We start from the raw sequence: 14,947 nt of genomic DNA, 5'->3' as shown, positions 1-14,947 counted from the left end.
AATCTAAAAGCAGTTATTTTGTTAATGTTCAGATTAGATCTTTAATTAAACTTTCATCCCCTCTAGCACAGACAACAATGTCAAATATGTAAGCCCCAGGAGAAACCAGACTCATTCCATAGGCTCAGATCCTTCAGTACCCTGTGAAGAAACTTAAAAATGAAACTCTTGTGGGAATTTTATAAGGGCATTTTGAATATATAATTGTAAGTTTAGAGGCTTCACTTAATTTAATTTCAAACTCTATGATGTGAGTTAAAGCAAGAAAATTGTTTGTTTAGGTGATTTGGATCAAGAGCTTCTTTTTAATCAATCAAATTTTATTTTAGATATTTAATGTTGTACTTCTGAAAATGCTTTTGGTTATCCACAGAGCTAAAGGGTAAATAAGTAAAAGTGTAAGTTTCTTTATCTGATTGATAGTTGAATATGTGCAAGGATAAGAAACATGAGTAAAGAAGTTTGACTTATACAACAGAACTTGTATCCATATGACTACATTTGTTTTTACAGGATCATTTATTTATTTGGGGGCACATCAATCCCCTGGGGTGGCGAAGCTTGGAAGTCCTGTCCTCACAAAATTGCTCACTGCCTCTACTCCATGTCAGGTAATCCATTCTTCTGAGCTTCCAATGGCTATTCTGTGGTTGTGAACCAATAAGTTTGGGTTACTCTGCTAGTAAATGTCTGCCATGCTTTAATACCATTTTCCTGATGAATTGAGAAAAACTATATAAGCTATCTCAGCACAAAATGCCATGCAAAAGACCGTTTGCAATATATAACCCTGCACCATTTGGTAAGGGGTGGTGGGTTTTAAAGAAACTTTTGGCCATTTTTATATACTTTTCACATGGATCTTTCCAGAATCTAGAAATGGATACACATTGCCAAGATCTGCTCTTTTACCCAACAATATGAATTGAGTACACAAAATCAGTTAAATAAGTGCTTGTGGAAAGTAAGGTGAAAGAATGCAAAAAGATAAATGTGCTCAGGAAAAATAATTGCATTTACTGAAATTTTATTTTTCAGTTCATCCTCTGATGCCAGATAAACACACACCAAGCTTTAAAATATTTTATTTCAATAGCACAATACAGAATAAAGCAGGGCTTTGGAATCAGCAAGGATTCATGTCTCAGTTTTTCTCCTTACTAATTTTGATACATAAATTGTGTACCCTCTTTGAGGCCCAGTTTCTATACTGGGAGCAAAAACCATGGGTCTGTCTCCTTCATGTGGTTGTGAGAATTAAAACATGATCAAAATACTGAGTTCATAGTAGGTATTCACTGAATGTGACTTCTTTACTTTCCACAAACCTTACACCTAAATCATATGTTCCTGTTCAGCCTGCTTTCTTTTCAGTCCTTTTAAGAGTTCCAACATGTCTTTATGTTTTAGGATTTCAGTTTATCTATTTGTCTTTACTTATCAGAAAATAATGAAGAGATCAATACTTCAGCACACGGAACTCATTGTGTATAAATGTAGTGTTACAAAAGTTGATGCAGGCATTCCTGATGATAAATTACATATCATTTAGAGTTATAAACCTAATTATATGTTCAAATTAGTGTAAGTCTGAATGGGAGTGTTCAGAGCTCTTAATAGGTTGTCCTTTTCTTTCTTTTTTTTTCTTTGTCTTTCCCTCAATTTCTGTGTGGGAATAAGAAATAAAACAACTGCCTGTCTTGATTTCCACCTCATCTGAATGCCCTCTACCTGTTCCCAACTTTATTTTAATTAAATCCTGTGTAATAGAAAGATATAGATTTTTTAAAAGAACCCAGAAGCACTTAGTGCTTTAAAAAGTACTTTACAGGCTAACTTAACTTAAAGGTCATCCACTGAGTTGTATACATAAAAGACATTGAATGCAAAGGAATAAAATGTGTTAATTTGGTCTGCTTTATATATATTGGGAAACAAACATTAAACGCTTATTAGAAATTCCTTTAACTTACTGAACATCACTGAAAAAAATATATATGTTTCTTTCTTTTTGAAGATGATCCCTGTGTACTTGCTGATGGCTACTAATTTATGATTATTGGGATGGATGTTCCATTTGTCATCATTTCCACTTGAAGACACTTTGCTTTATTTTTGCTCAAATGTGTAGCCTTGTTGTGGAATCTCCTTAGATGGGAGCTCAGTGAAAATGTTCAGGACAGTTTAGATGTTTGATAGCTTATCTTCTGCCAAAGCTTTAATCTCCACAGGCTTTAGATTCTGACTGAATAGTTTAACTTATATTTTAAAAACTGAGAATATATCAAGGAGCTAACACAGACTTCCAGAGAAATATTTGTTTATCCCTTTTGTCAGTATCTACTTGAATTTTAGTAATCTTTGAGTTGAAGGCATACTGGGATGACATCATACTCTCCAGCTTAGGAAGTAGTAGTACACCTGTTAGGGGAAGCTACTTGCAGTCAGATACACATAGCTAATGTTTCCCTCAAAGGACTTCTCCACAGCATATATGATCTTTTTATAAGTTCATGGTAACATGTGGCACTTTCTTTCATAAAGTTACAGAATAAGGAAACCAAAGTCTTACCATTTTTGGATAATTGGCAAATGCAGCTAAGCCTCCAATTTGGAACATATTGATAATGGTTGTTTTCATGGAACAAATGTTCTTATTATAAAATGATAAAGAAAAGCAGTGAGATAATCTGAGTTAGGCCCTTTGATGTGATTAAAGCCTTCATTTTATGAAATTATGTGATTTTTTTCCTACTATGCCATCATATCAGACTAATACAGTTAAGGGTATTTTCTGAAAGGACTTTAAAGGAACATGAGTTTTCTTCTGAGTTGCGTTTCCTAACAGCACACTTTTAAGGTCATTTTGCTTGAATTACCTCGTACTTAGTATAGAGCCAACACATGGCATGAACATGCACAATTGTTCCTGAAACTAATCATTGTTCAAGATGTGGACTGTAATTTAACAGCTTCAAAGTCACTTTGGCCACTGGTGGAAACTTGGCATTTTTTTGTTTTCACTGAAATGGGAGATAGGACAAATAAAATGTGGGAAACAGACGTTACTATTTCTTATTAATCTTGAAATGAAGTTATTGTTTATAGTTGACTAGGAATTACAACTAGGATGGGGATGAATGTGAACTTTACTATTTTTTGACTCTTCATATTTATGTTGCTGTACAAAAATACAATTTACTTTTAGAATTAAATATAAGAAGATAGATAACATGAAGCTTTTGCTTTCAACGTTAGTTTGTAAGCTTATTGTTTTCCCTTTGGGTTTTCTTTTTCAATTTGTAAATGAGCTTTAGTATATGAACATAGCAAACTGTCTTGATATGATGTAATACTCTTTCTCACATCATACACATGTGACTAGTAGATGCCAATGAAAGCAGACCTCTTCTAATTGTTCTTTATCTTACATATAATAGTAAATGCAGCAAATACAAATTCGTTTTCCTCAAGAGAAGCAGATTAGATGCTAACAATATCACTTATTACAAAATGCTATTGGAATCTAAAACATGAGGGAATGATTTCTAAATGAAAAGCCCACCTTAAAGATACATAATGGGGGTGGGGGTGGAGAGTAAGAGAAGAATGGAGGAACTTTAGATTAAGTAGAGGAAATGAGAGGGGGAGGGAGGGGGGGTATGAAAGATGGTGGACTGAGACGAACATTACCACCCTATGTACATGTATGATTTCACGAATGATGTGAATCTACATGGTGTACAACCATAGAAATAAAAAGTTGTACCCCATTTATGTACAACATATCAAAATGCAGTCTGTAAAAATAAAAACAAAATAAAATAAATATAAATAAATAAAATTACATAAAAATAGACCATGGTGTGAAAAAAATGAAAACCTAAAATTAGAAAAAAATTGTATCTTTGTCTTTTCATTCAGTTTCATTGGGCCAAATGCCTTTGTCAATCTGCCTGTACAAACGTCATTCCTTTTGGTTTTTAATTATACAACTTGTTTTGAATTTATTTTAATACTTCTGCAAAATAAAAAATTCATATAAATGTGTATTAGGAAATCAGGACAAAGATAAATGATGCGAGAGGTGGGTGGGTTCTCAAAGTTTACTGGGACCAGGAAACACATGACTCTAAATTTCCCAGCAGCCAATGCAGGGAGGAGCTCAAGTGGTTCAAATTCAAGGAAGTTAAAAAAAATTCCAAAATCAAAAATAATTCTCCAAGACCTCTTTTAGTGCTCAGAATGATAGCAATGTAAATTCTAGCTCTGGTTCATCATAGGAAGCTTCCTCAGCTGTTCTGTGCTATCCCTAGTCTTCAGTGCCAGGAACACAGCGACAACCTAAACACCTGACAGTCCTAACAAGAGGCAGGGGTTCCCGAGGGATGCTGATCTCCCTTCCCACATGAACTGATTTCCAGTTAAATTTTTAGGAGCCCACAGGAATCTTTGTTTTCTTTTGACTTTTTTGTTGATTGTTCTTCTTGTTCTTTTAGATCTTCTTACTATTAAGATTCTTGAAAGATAGTTCAGAGATAGCAAAAATCAGACCAAGCGAGACCTAGGTGCATTGTGATCCAGGGACAGTGCTGTGACTGAGGGTTTGGAAAACTATGAAGAGTAATATGTGATGATCTGTTTCTAGAGTTCTGAGATGCGGAGGCCATTGGACAAAGGTTATAGGAAAGGTGAGGGAAAGGCATTAGATTTGAGGAGGCGAATTTTGCTTGGAGGCAGATCAAAATGGAATGAAAAAGAAAGTAGAGAAATAGGAAAGAAATCTTTGAAAACCTCTAATATCCTGGGGCATCTTTCACAGAAGCAAATATGGAAGAACCTTAGGACTGCTTTGTGGGAGGGGCTATCCTCTGACCAAACAACAGTCGTCTGAGAATATGACACTCCAAGGCACTTACTGTGTTCAGTGACTGGTAAAGTCACCTGTGAGGATGGACCCTCCCAGAGTAAAATGAATTTTTTCTTCCTAACTGTCTTGATATTTGACTTTCTTTCTTTCTGTCTTTGTACAAATAAAATCAGAATTCAATTAAAGAGAATAAAATAATTTGAGCTTCTGATTTTTAATTTAAGGACCCTTCTTTGTTGGGAGTCTTTTGACCACATGACAGTCCTTTGAATACATTGATTCAGGGTGTTAAGTAGGCACAATGCATATAAAATGTGTAAACTGTAGTGAAAACCTAAGATAAAATTGGGTATTTTTTTATTAACATTTTAAAACTGCTTTTTAAAAATTCATTAATTATACATGACAGTAGAATGCATTTTGATACCTCATACATAAATGGAGTATGATTTCTCATTCTTCTGGTTGTACATGATGTAGAATCACACTGGTGGTGTAAACATAAGTACACAGGGTAATAATGTCCGATTTATTCTACTACTCTTCCTAACCCTATATCCCTGCACCTTCTTCACATATCTCTACCTAATCCAATATACCTCTATTCTTCCTTAGTCCCCCAACCCTTATTGTGAATTAGCATCTGCATATCAGAGAAAACACTTGGCCTTTGGTTTTTTTGGGAATGGCTTATTCTACTTAGCATGATATTCTCTAGCTCCATCCATTTACCTACAAATGCCATAATTTCATTCTTTAAGACTGAGTGATATTCCACTGGGTATATATGCCACATTTTTTTAATCCATTCATCTTTTGAAGGGCATCTTGGTTGGTTCCATAGTTTGGCTATTGTGAATTGAGCTACTATAAACATTGATGTGACTGCTTTTTGATGGACCTAGAAAAAAATTTCCTTTCTAAATTATAAGTAGTAAACACATTTTGAATGGTTGGCTCAATTTTAATTTACATGCTATATAGTTCTGTTTAATACCATGTTATATGATAATGGGAACTTCTTTTGTTATGTTCCATGTGGCAATCACTAACTACTCACTATACTTAGCACTTAAGATGTGATTAATATAATTGAGAAATGAAATTTTTCATTTTATATAATTTAAATCAATTTACATTTAAATAGCCCTATTTTTCTGTGCCTTTTCCATTCTACTCATTATATTTAAGTGTCCCTTTTCTAATTGTTTATCATTTTTATTTTTATTTGTTCCTTTTGCTTATACATGACATTAGGATCTATTTTGATATATTTGTACAAGCATGAAATGTATCTTATTCTAATTAGGACCCAGTCTTGTGTTGAAATTCACTGTGGTGTGTTCATATATGTACATAGGGAAGTTATATCAGATTCAAACCACCATCTTTCCTTTTCCTATCCTCTCACCCTTCCCTTCATCCCCTGTTGTCTAATCTACTGAACTCCTTTGCTTTTATTTATTTTTTCCTCCAAAGACTCCGGGGTTTCTAAGGACACCTGATGCTTTATGCATTCTCTGACATTGAGTGGATTTGTTCTCTGTTTATAGATATTTACTCAAGAAGCAATACTAAAAGTCCACTTATTCCTTTCTTCTTCCTTCTTAAATACATATTAATAGACTATCTAGCAATTACAAATTCCCTTAATATGTTTTATAAGGAAATTAAAATGACCATGATTTTGAGTTTATGATTTAGAGTCCTAATTATGTAGGACAGAAGAGGCTGAACACCTGAGGAATTTTCAGGAAACCCCATTTATTGGTTGCAGGGTCCAGAGGTACTATTGCCTGTAAATTCTCTGGAACTCCAATCTGGAAACTCTTTGAACTTTATACCCCGTGGGAAGAGGGGTTTGAAGGTTTACATGACAAGATGACAAGTGCTTTTTGTTCCAGTTTTTTTTAAACTGGAAAGAGGTTTCACAAGTTGTTTTTTTTTTTTTTTCTTAAAACCTGGCACTTACAAAAAAGAGGAAACTACAAGTCACAATGCCCTCTGCAGAAGTTTTTGCTGATACCCTCTGTAAACAGCTTTACTATCAAGAAGAGAAACTTACATGTTACAAATATAGTGGGGGTTTGTACTTAATTATAGTAAGAGTCTTCTGGGTGGGAGTCTCTGGTCTGCTTCCCTACTATTAGTGTGAATTAGACTAAGATTCACAGAGTTTGCATGCTTCATGAATATGTAGGTGAAATCATAGCTATAATAACTTTTGTTCAGTGATTTCACCCTTTAACACTATTAAATTTGAAAAGATTATGGGAGATTTCTTGGTGTATAATAAGCTAAAGACTTTAACTCTCTACAATGCAAATCTGTTAGAAGAGTAAATTAAATATAAGTTCTAAGCTCTTCTCCTGTTGACTGTGGATCCCATTGGCATTTATACTTAGTACACTATTAAAATAACTTCACACTGGTGAGGTATTGAGTGACAGTTTGACAGCTCAAAATCCTGACGGGGCATGCACATCTCTTGCACAACTAGGTTTAAAGTTCCGTTTTGCATATCTATAAGCTGGGAAAATGTGAAACTTTCAGCAGGGATCTAAAATTTAATTGCAATTGGGGAGCATGCATCCTCTTTTTCCATGGTATTCAGTTAAACACTTCCATTTGGCTTTACATTTATAATTTACCTGTCAAGATCTGAATTTAGGTGAGCATGGTAATAAAATCTAAAATGACATAGACAGTCAGAAGGAATTTTTGACTAGGTGCTGGCAATTAAGTAGACATTGAAAAAATCCTTGGAGCATAGAATGCTGATTTTGAACTGACAAAGAAGAACATTGGAAACATTTTGTCAGCTTTCATCACTGAAATGGATCCTAACAATGAAATAAATTGCATCATCTAATACACTGATATCTGTCCATATAACAGGAGAAAAGCATATGACGAAGGGAAAAAAGGAATTTAAAATGTAATGAAACTGAAAAAGAGTCATTTTGAAGCCAATGATAAGGATCCTTTCTGAGGAGCTTTGTCTTTGAATTTTGATTTACATTCCAAATAGCAGAATTTGGACTATAAGTGACAGTGAGAAGAAGAGGAAATTGATGCAGTGTATCTGAACTTGGTTTCATGGAAGTCTTGTTGACATGTTTTAGAGTGAATCATCCAACATCCAGTTGAATTTGAGGCAATTCATTGTTCCCTGGCATATTACCAGGCACTTAGAAAGTGCTCAGTAAATATTGGTAGAATAAGTGAGTGCTGAATTCTGCATTAGAGCTATTGTCAGCAGTAGGCATGATCCTCCCCACTTTCTTCATTATGAAGCTCAGCTGTCAAACCTCTAGATTATGTCATCATCGATGGTGAGGAGGAAGTGAAATGATCAGACTTGCTGGTCTCACAAAGAATGTTTTCTTACTTTGCTTGAATTATTGACCAACAGTATCCTGTGAACTCCCAAGTTGCTGGATAATGTCACAACAGAGAAGAAATTAATGAAAAGTGTTCAGTACAATTGATTCCTGAGGAAGCAATTTTCCAAGGAAACTTTTTCTTGGTTTGGTGTTTCAAACAGCAAAAAGAATGTATAGTAACACCTGATTTTGTAACTTTGAATCATGATGCATTCCTATCAAATTTATAAGAGGCAAGAGAGAAGGATCCTGGGAAACTTCATTGGAAGCAACATGGTGCTACCTATGACTATGTGGACATGTATTTACATGTCTGCAGACCTGTGTCTCTGGAATGTGTTAAAAAATAATAGTGTAGATGCCTTCAGTCTTTTCTTAAGGGAGGAATGTAAAGAATAACATTTTCTGGGGTTGAACACTTGGAGGAAGGAAGAACTGAAAAAATGATTATTTTTGGGGCTGTTTTAAATTATAGAAAAACTATAAGAGGTAGGTAAATGAAATATTTATATCATCCAAAACATTTTTCAACAGGTACGGTTTTGGTATCATTTATCTGAGCATTCACATCTCTCGGTCTTTACAAGAACATCGCTAGACGGAAATTTGCAAAAGCAAGGTGAAGTAATCGGATTCTCTGAATCTCAGTGGAGCCAAGCAAAAATCGATCTCTATGCAAAAACTGGAGAATCTAGTCTGCCTTTTCAGGTAAGCACTTAAGAAATTAATACAACTCAGCTAAAGATACTTAATGTTACTCTGTCTGACAATAGCATAGCATATGTTTCCCATGAATTTATTGAATATTCATAAAGCAAGCCTATTCATGATCAGGGATAAATAGACCATTTTTTTATTTAAGTGTTCAAGACGTATGTGTGGAAAGTAACAAAAATGGAGAGAGGCATTAAATAGAATGCCATAAAAAGAGTAAGTTAAAAGAATTTTTTTTTTTCTAAGTGGAGATGGTGGATTATAGAGAGTAGTGGGAAAAAATATTACTTGAACTGTTCTCACATTTTAATCCTATTACCTCATTTTCTATTGTCCATTAACATTGAGGATTTTGATCAGCCTTTGATGAGATTTTCTTGGTTGATAATAAAAGAAGACCACCGTAGCTTATTAAAGGGCTGCTCCAGTTTCTGTCCTCCTGGATATGAGCACTTCCAGATGATATTTGAAAAGAGCAGTTTTAGAAAGTAGATCACATGATGGAACATACTGGAAAGCACACTACCTTTGGAGTGAGGGGATTCATGTTCCAGTCTCTGCTCCAGCTTTTTAGTCTATGTTCAAATATTATCTTCGAGCCTTCTATTACCTAATCTCTGAGAACCACAGTGGTGATAAAAGCAACACTCAGGGGAGTCTGAGTATTAAAGAGAGTGTAGTTAAAATGTTGGCTTGGCACATGCGCTCTGGAGTCTGGTGTTCAGGCCCTGGTGTATGATCACTGGGAAGTTTCTTAAACCCTCTGTCGTTTTATCACTGTGGGCTGGGAGCATGACTACTGGGGTTTTAGGGTCCCTGATAAGTAACCTATCTCATCTGGTTCTCATTTCTGGACCAATTAAGATAAATGTAAAAGTCAGACTGAAAAAAAAATATTTTAGTGCAGAATCTCAAAATATTTTTAAATCTTTAAAATCTGCAGCCACATATATAAAATAATCCTTAATGTTACAATAAATACATTTACCCAGAGAGCAATAGACTCTGCTAGAGAAACATAGGACTCTTCCTCTAGGGGAAGCCTTTTATCATTAGCAGGGAGGAATAGAGGCTGCCTCCCAAAGGGGAGTGTTGAGTGGAAGAGGAGGGTGAGTGGAGCATGCCTAGTGTGTTCCTCAAGCATCTCCAGTCACATACATCTGCTCTCCACCCCCCCAGCCCCCCCCCCGCCCAGAACAAAAGAGTAAGGAGTACTTCATTGCAGGGAACTTCCTCCCCATGGAATTGCAGGGAATTTCCTTCCCATGGAATCAGGAGGAATGACATCAGCTCATGAGTCGTCTCTACTTCATAAAATTGCCATAAGGATTGAATGGTTTGTGTGTGAGATGCATATAGAAGAGACTGGCATGGAGTGAACTTGCACAAGTCAGCTCTTAGTGTTTCTGTGGTAATTACTTGTATGTTGTCTGGGACAAGTAGGTTCTTAACAGATGTTAGTATTCTTCCTTCAATTTGAAGGAAAAAAATTCTTGGACAGAACTCTTGTAAGCTTAGTCATTAGAGGTTTTTACACTCCAAGGAGCTATACAGATTCCCCTCATCTTCAGACATCAATGTATGATTGGGTTCCCACATTCAATGGAGAGACCACCCTTGTTAACTTTTAATTGGGAAGCATTGGATGCAAAGGTTGATCATGTACTCATCTCCATATCAGTCTCCATCCTGTGCGACTTGATGGGAAAAATCAGAGCAATTGGACCCCTGACCTCCTATAATATTCTGTATAAAATGGTTTTCTTTAGGTTTATATTTAGTTAGAATTTAAAAAAAGGAGCTCTATCAAGAGAAGAAAGCAGAATGTCATTGGCTAGGACTAGTCATTTGAGAAACACTGAGTTGAAGTGCTTGCCACTGGAAGCTCCCATTGACCCACTATGATCATTGAAGTTTCTCATAGTGTAGATTTTTCTCTTTAATATTTTCTTTGTTTGGGGGGGTTTGAGTTTTGATTCTGCTTTATGTTGCAAGTTGAGATGATTCCTTATCATGGGAGGGTGTGTTAACTAGGAGGTAGAATGGCCGGTGGTTTGGTGGGAGGCTGTTACTAGGTGGTGTCATTGTAAGCAGACTGTTATGGTTTCTGACTCAGTACTGTCCTCTGCTACTCCTTTCTGAGTTCCCTCCTGGTAACTCGGCTCCATCTGTAGGTTTTGCCCTCTAATCTGCTTTGATGCTGAGTTCACACAGGGCTTCACGCATTTAATTAACTCCAGGGAAGGTAGAGTTTTCCTTTGTGACCACCCTCCTCCTTTCTTAATCTTGTTAGGAGGTGACCCTCTACAGCACGTGTTTGTTTTAGAAACTATAAAAAAGTAAAAAAAAATATACACCAGAAAAATTTCCCTCAGATTTCATCATCAAATTTTACCATTGTAGGTCTACAATCTCTAGTCAGTAATTTCGACAATTAAATTTGGAAAGCAATAAGTTTTTGAAAAACAAATCAAGAAGCAAAATGAAACCTGACCTAAATCAATATGAGGTCTTTCAGCAGTTTATTTAATCATGGGTTTGATTACAATGTCATTCCCGGTCTTCCTGAGGGTATCATGTAATAAACACTAGCACTGTTATATCAACAGCCCACTCTGAAGTATACAAATGTCAAAACCTACTTGGCCACAAACTCTTTAGATAAGGAATTATGGAAATGCATTGGCATTTTTTATGAAACAGTCCAGATTTTACACACACACACACACACACACACATACATTACATGAATATACACATTCAGAAATACACACATGGTATTTAATACATTAACATGATGTACATATGTTAAATATTTGAAACTGGCACTAAATACAGAGAGGAAGGCACATGTACTCCCACCTCAGAATTAACTAATGGCAACCTGTTATGTTTGCGTATATAAATGTAGCTTTTGACTTCTTTGTGTCAATTTCCAGCCCATTGTTTGTCCTCTGCGGGAAAAACAAATGCTAATATTATGTTGGTTTTAACCTAATTTTTTCAAACGTATTTTTAAAAGCATGAAAATGTGCATGAGGATTCTAGTGAGGTGCAGTTCTACATCAGTCTTTTGTCGAACACAACTGAAAATGCTATTATACCTACAAATATTCCATGTAGGGTTTAAATATTAAAATATTTAAATTTAGTCTTCTTGGAACAAGGTGAGGATTTGGGCACTTTAAGATAGTGGGCTGCGTCATTTAAGGGTGACCTTAGTCATTGTATAGCCATCAATTCAATGTAACTAAGCCCTGAATATATTTATACAGTGTAATCCAATCCAATCCAAATATTGGAAAGAAGAAAGGCATTGTACTCTGTGACCTCTATGTTCCCTTTAGCCATGAAATTCGGATTCAGTGTGGTTCTTTTGATGTCAATTGTAGACCATAACAGAATACAAATTGCTTTTGAGTTTCTTAGGAAATAAGTACCCCCAGTAGGACATTTATTCTTCTTGCTGACAAAGAATTAGTCTGGTTTTTCTGTAAGAACATTACATTAACATTTTGATATTCCCTCAATTACCTGGATGAGTTTTATTGGAAGAATTTGGGTCAAATAGTCAATAATCTTTCCGTTCTGTTTTAACTTGATCTGCTCATTAGCTATCCTCAGCTTTTCACATGAATATATTAATTTAATTCTCATTTTATTTTTTCCCTAACTGCTGTTCTCAATTTTTTTTTTTTTTCTTTTGCAGGACTGGCAATTGAACCCAGAATCTTACATATTCTAGTCAGGCATTTTGCTGTAGAGCTACATACCCAGTCATTTAATTTAATTTTTTTTTTTTTAATTTTGCCCAGGCTGGCCTCGAACTTGTGATCCTCCTACCTCAGCCTCCAGAGTAATCAGAATTCTAGGCATGCCACCACACCTGCTTTCTCCCATTTAATATCTAAAGGGATACTTTTTCTGAGTACAGCCCATTGATTCAAGTTGGTCTGCATTTTTCTAGTTCCTATTTAAACACAATTATATCATATTTTAGATATCATCTCAAGATGACTCTGAATTTTTCCACAGTGATTATTAATACCATATTCACTCTTTATTTGAGTCAATGATATAAATCAATAACAATTTCCTGACATTATTTGAAGATTCAGTGAAGGGTAAGATTTATAATGCTAAAGTAGAAGCTGACCTAGTTTCTGTAAAGTTGATATGTCCTCAGCCTTCTTAGTCTAAGGTTTTCTTCAATCTTGTTTTGCCAGGTAGCTCTGTTTCACAGTATCTCCTGAGATTCAGTTATCTCTTTATTTTATTGTAGAAATGCAATATGTCATTAGCATAATCATTATTGGCTCAGGTTACATATTTTTCTTAATAGATATGTGACTTTCAATTAGTTACTTCTATTCTCTAAACTTCTCTTTCTTTCACTTTAACATGAGGACAAGCCGGATGCAGTTGCACATGTCTGTAATCCCAATGACTCAGAAGGTTGAGGCAGAAGGACCACAGGGTCAAGGCCAGACTCAGCAACTTAGCGAGACCCTAAGCAACTTGGCAAGACCCTGTCTCAAAATTAAAAAAAAAAAAAAAAGACTGGGGATGTAGTTCAGTGATAAGCCCTGGTTTAAATGCCCAGTACCAACCAACCAACCAACCGACAAACAAATAAATAAGTAAATGATGGTAATGCAAATATGCTACCATTTCACAAGATTAAAAGAAGTGCATTTGCCTTGTATTGAATAAGAGCTGAATAAAAGTTGGCTGTTGTTTGCATTGATAACATCATTTTTCAGAAATTACTGTATTCTAATTTCTGTCTACTTCTCTCTGTATTTCTCTCCTCTTAGATTCATATTTATTTCCATGATCGTTTATAAGACAAGATACATAAATATATTAGATGAATATTTTTCTAGGAAAGCTTCTCTCAGTTTTGCAAATGTACAAATGTAATCACTTGTTGGTGAAACATTTATGAGTTGTTGTGGTTTGTGAAAGCAAGAAATCATTTTGCTCTTTTAGGGAGTAAGATAATTGGATAAAACAAAAATCAAAGATTTAGAAGGGAACAGCTTCATTTAATTTGAAATTGAAATTCTCAAATTACCTTGAAAATCTTATAAAATAAAGTGTTTATTTTTTTCTTCATCCATGGTTGAAACATCTCTTCCAAGCAACCTCTTTCTCACTTATTATTCACTGATATTATAGTTCCCAAAGGAAATTGCCTTTGGTCACAACTCAAAAGGATCAGGTTGGAAAAATAAGCAAGAAAAAGTAGGAATAATCAAGATGATTTTGGAATCACAAGATGATAATTATTTACAGTTACACATTCATAAGAGCCATTTCTCTTTTAAAAACTTGATAATTTTAATTAATGATGAAATTTTAATCTTTCAGTATTTTATTTTTAGTGGGCATAGTATCCATGGTCTATGTCACCATTTATTTATGGATTTGCTTTTGTTTCCAGTCATTTGCTGTCAAAGCCAGCATTGAAGCCAACATCCATGCACAGATTTTCTTGTGTATACCTCTGAGTATCTGGGAAGTGGGCTGAAATGTTTGTAGCCTGTGCTGTTTCTCTTTTGAATAGATGCTGTTATGTTGGTCTCTGCTTGGGCTGTGCTAATTCATGCAATTGATCCTTTTAATCTATTATCCAATTATGTGGATGTCCTCTTAAAATCCTACATCCCAATAATACCCAATTAGTTACCCAGCACTTTCAGATCTCCTTGCCTTTGCTTGGACTGTTACCTCAGTTCCTTGAGGAAAAGTCCTCAGCTACTCTTGTAACGGAGGCTTAGTATTGCCTCTCCACCAAATTTTTTCCCCATTTTCTCAGTCTCACATTCTTGGTAGAAACAATGGCGTGTTTTCCTTTGATTCTCTTAGTGTCTTATTCTTAACTCCTGTACTTACAATGTAGGTTAGTTGTTAACATATTATGTCAATTATAGGAAAGAAAAACAATACCTTTCCTTATCTTCACAAGGATCAT

General features: G+C 35.1%; 1 protein-coding gene across 1 annotated transcript in view; it reads left to right on the top strand.

Moving 5' to 3' along the window:
• The window catches only part of Malrd1 (MAM and LDL receptor class A domain containing 1), a 686,047-nt gene that overhangs the window by 115,019 nt on the left and 556,081 nt on the right, over positions 1-14,947 (top strand). The window contains exons 12-13 of the mRNA XM_047521295.1: positions 514-611; positions 8,791-8,964. Coding sequence (XP_047377251.1) covers positions 514-611; positions 8,791-8,964 — 272 coding nt within the window. The remainder of the gene's footprint in view (positions 1-513; positions 612-8,790; positions 8,965-14,947) is intronic.

This window comes from Sciurus carolinensis, chromosome 12, assembly GCF_902686445.1.
Source record: "Sciurus carolinensis chromosome 12, mSciCar1.2, whole genome shotgun sequence".
Lineage (NCBI taxonomy): Eukaryota > Metazoa > Chordata > Mammalia > Rodentia > Sciuridae > Sciurus > Sciurus carolinensis.
The sequence above is the reverse complement of the archived record's forward strand: the minus strand, read 5'-3'. Positions and strand labels throughout refer to the sequence as shown.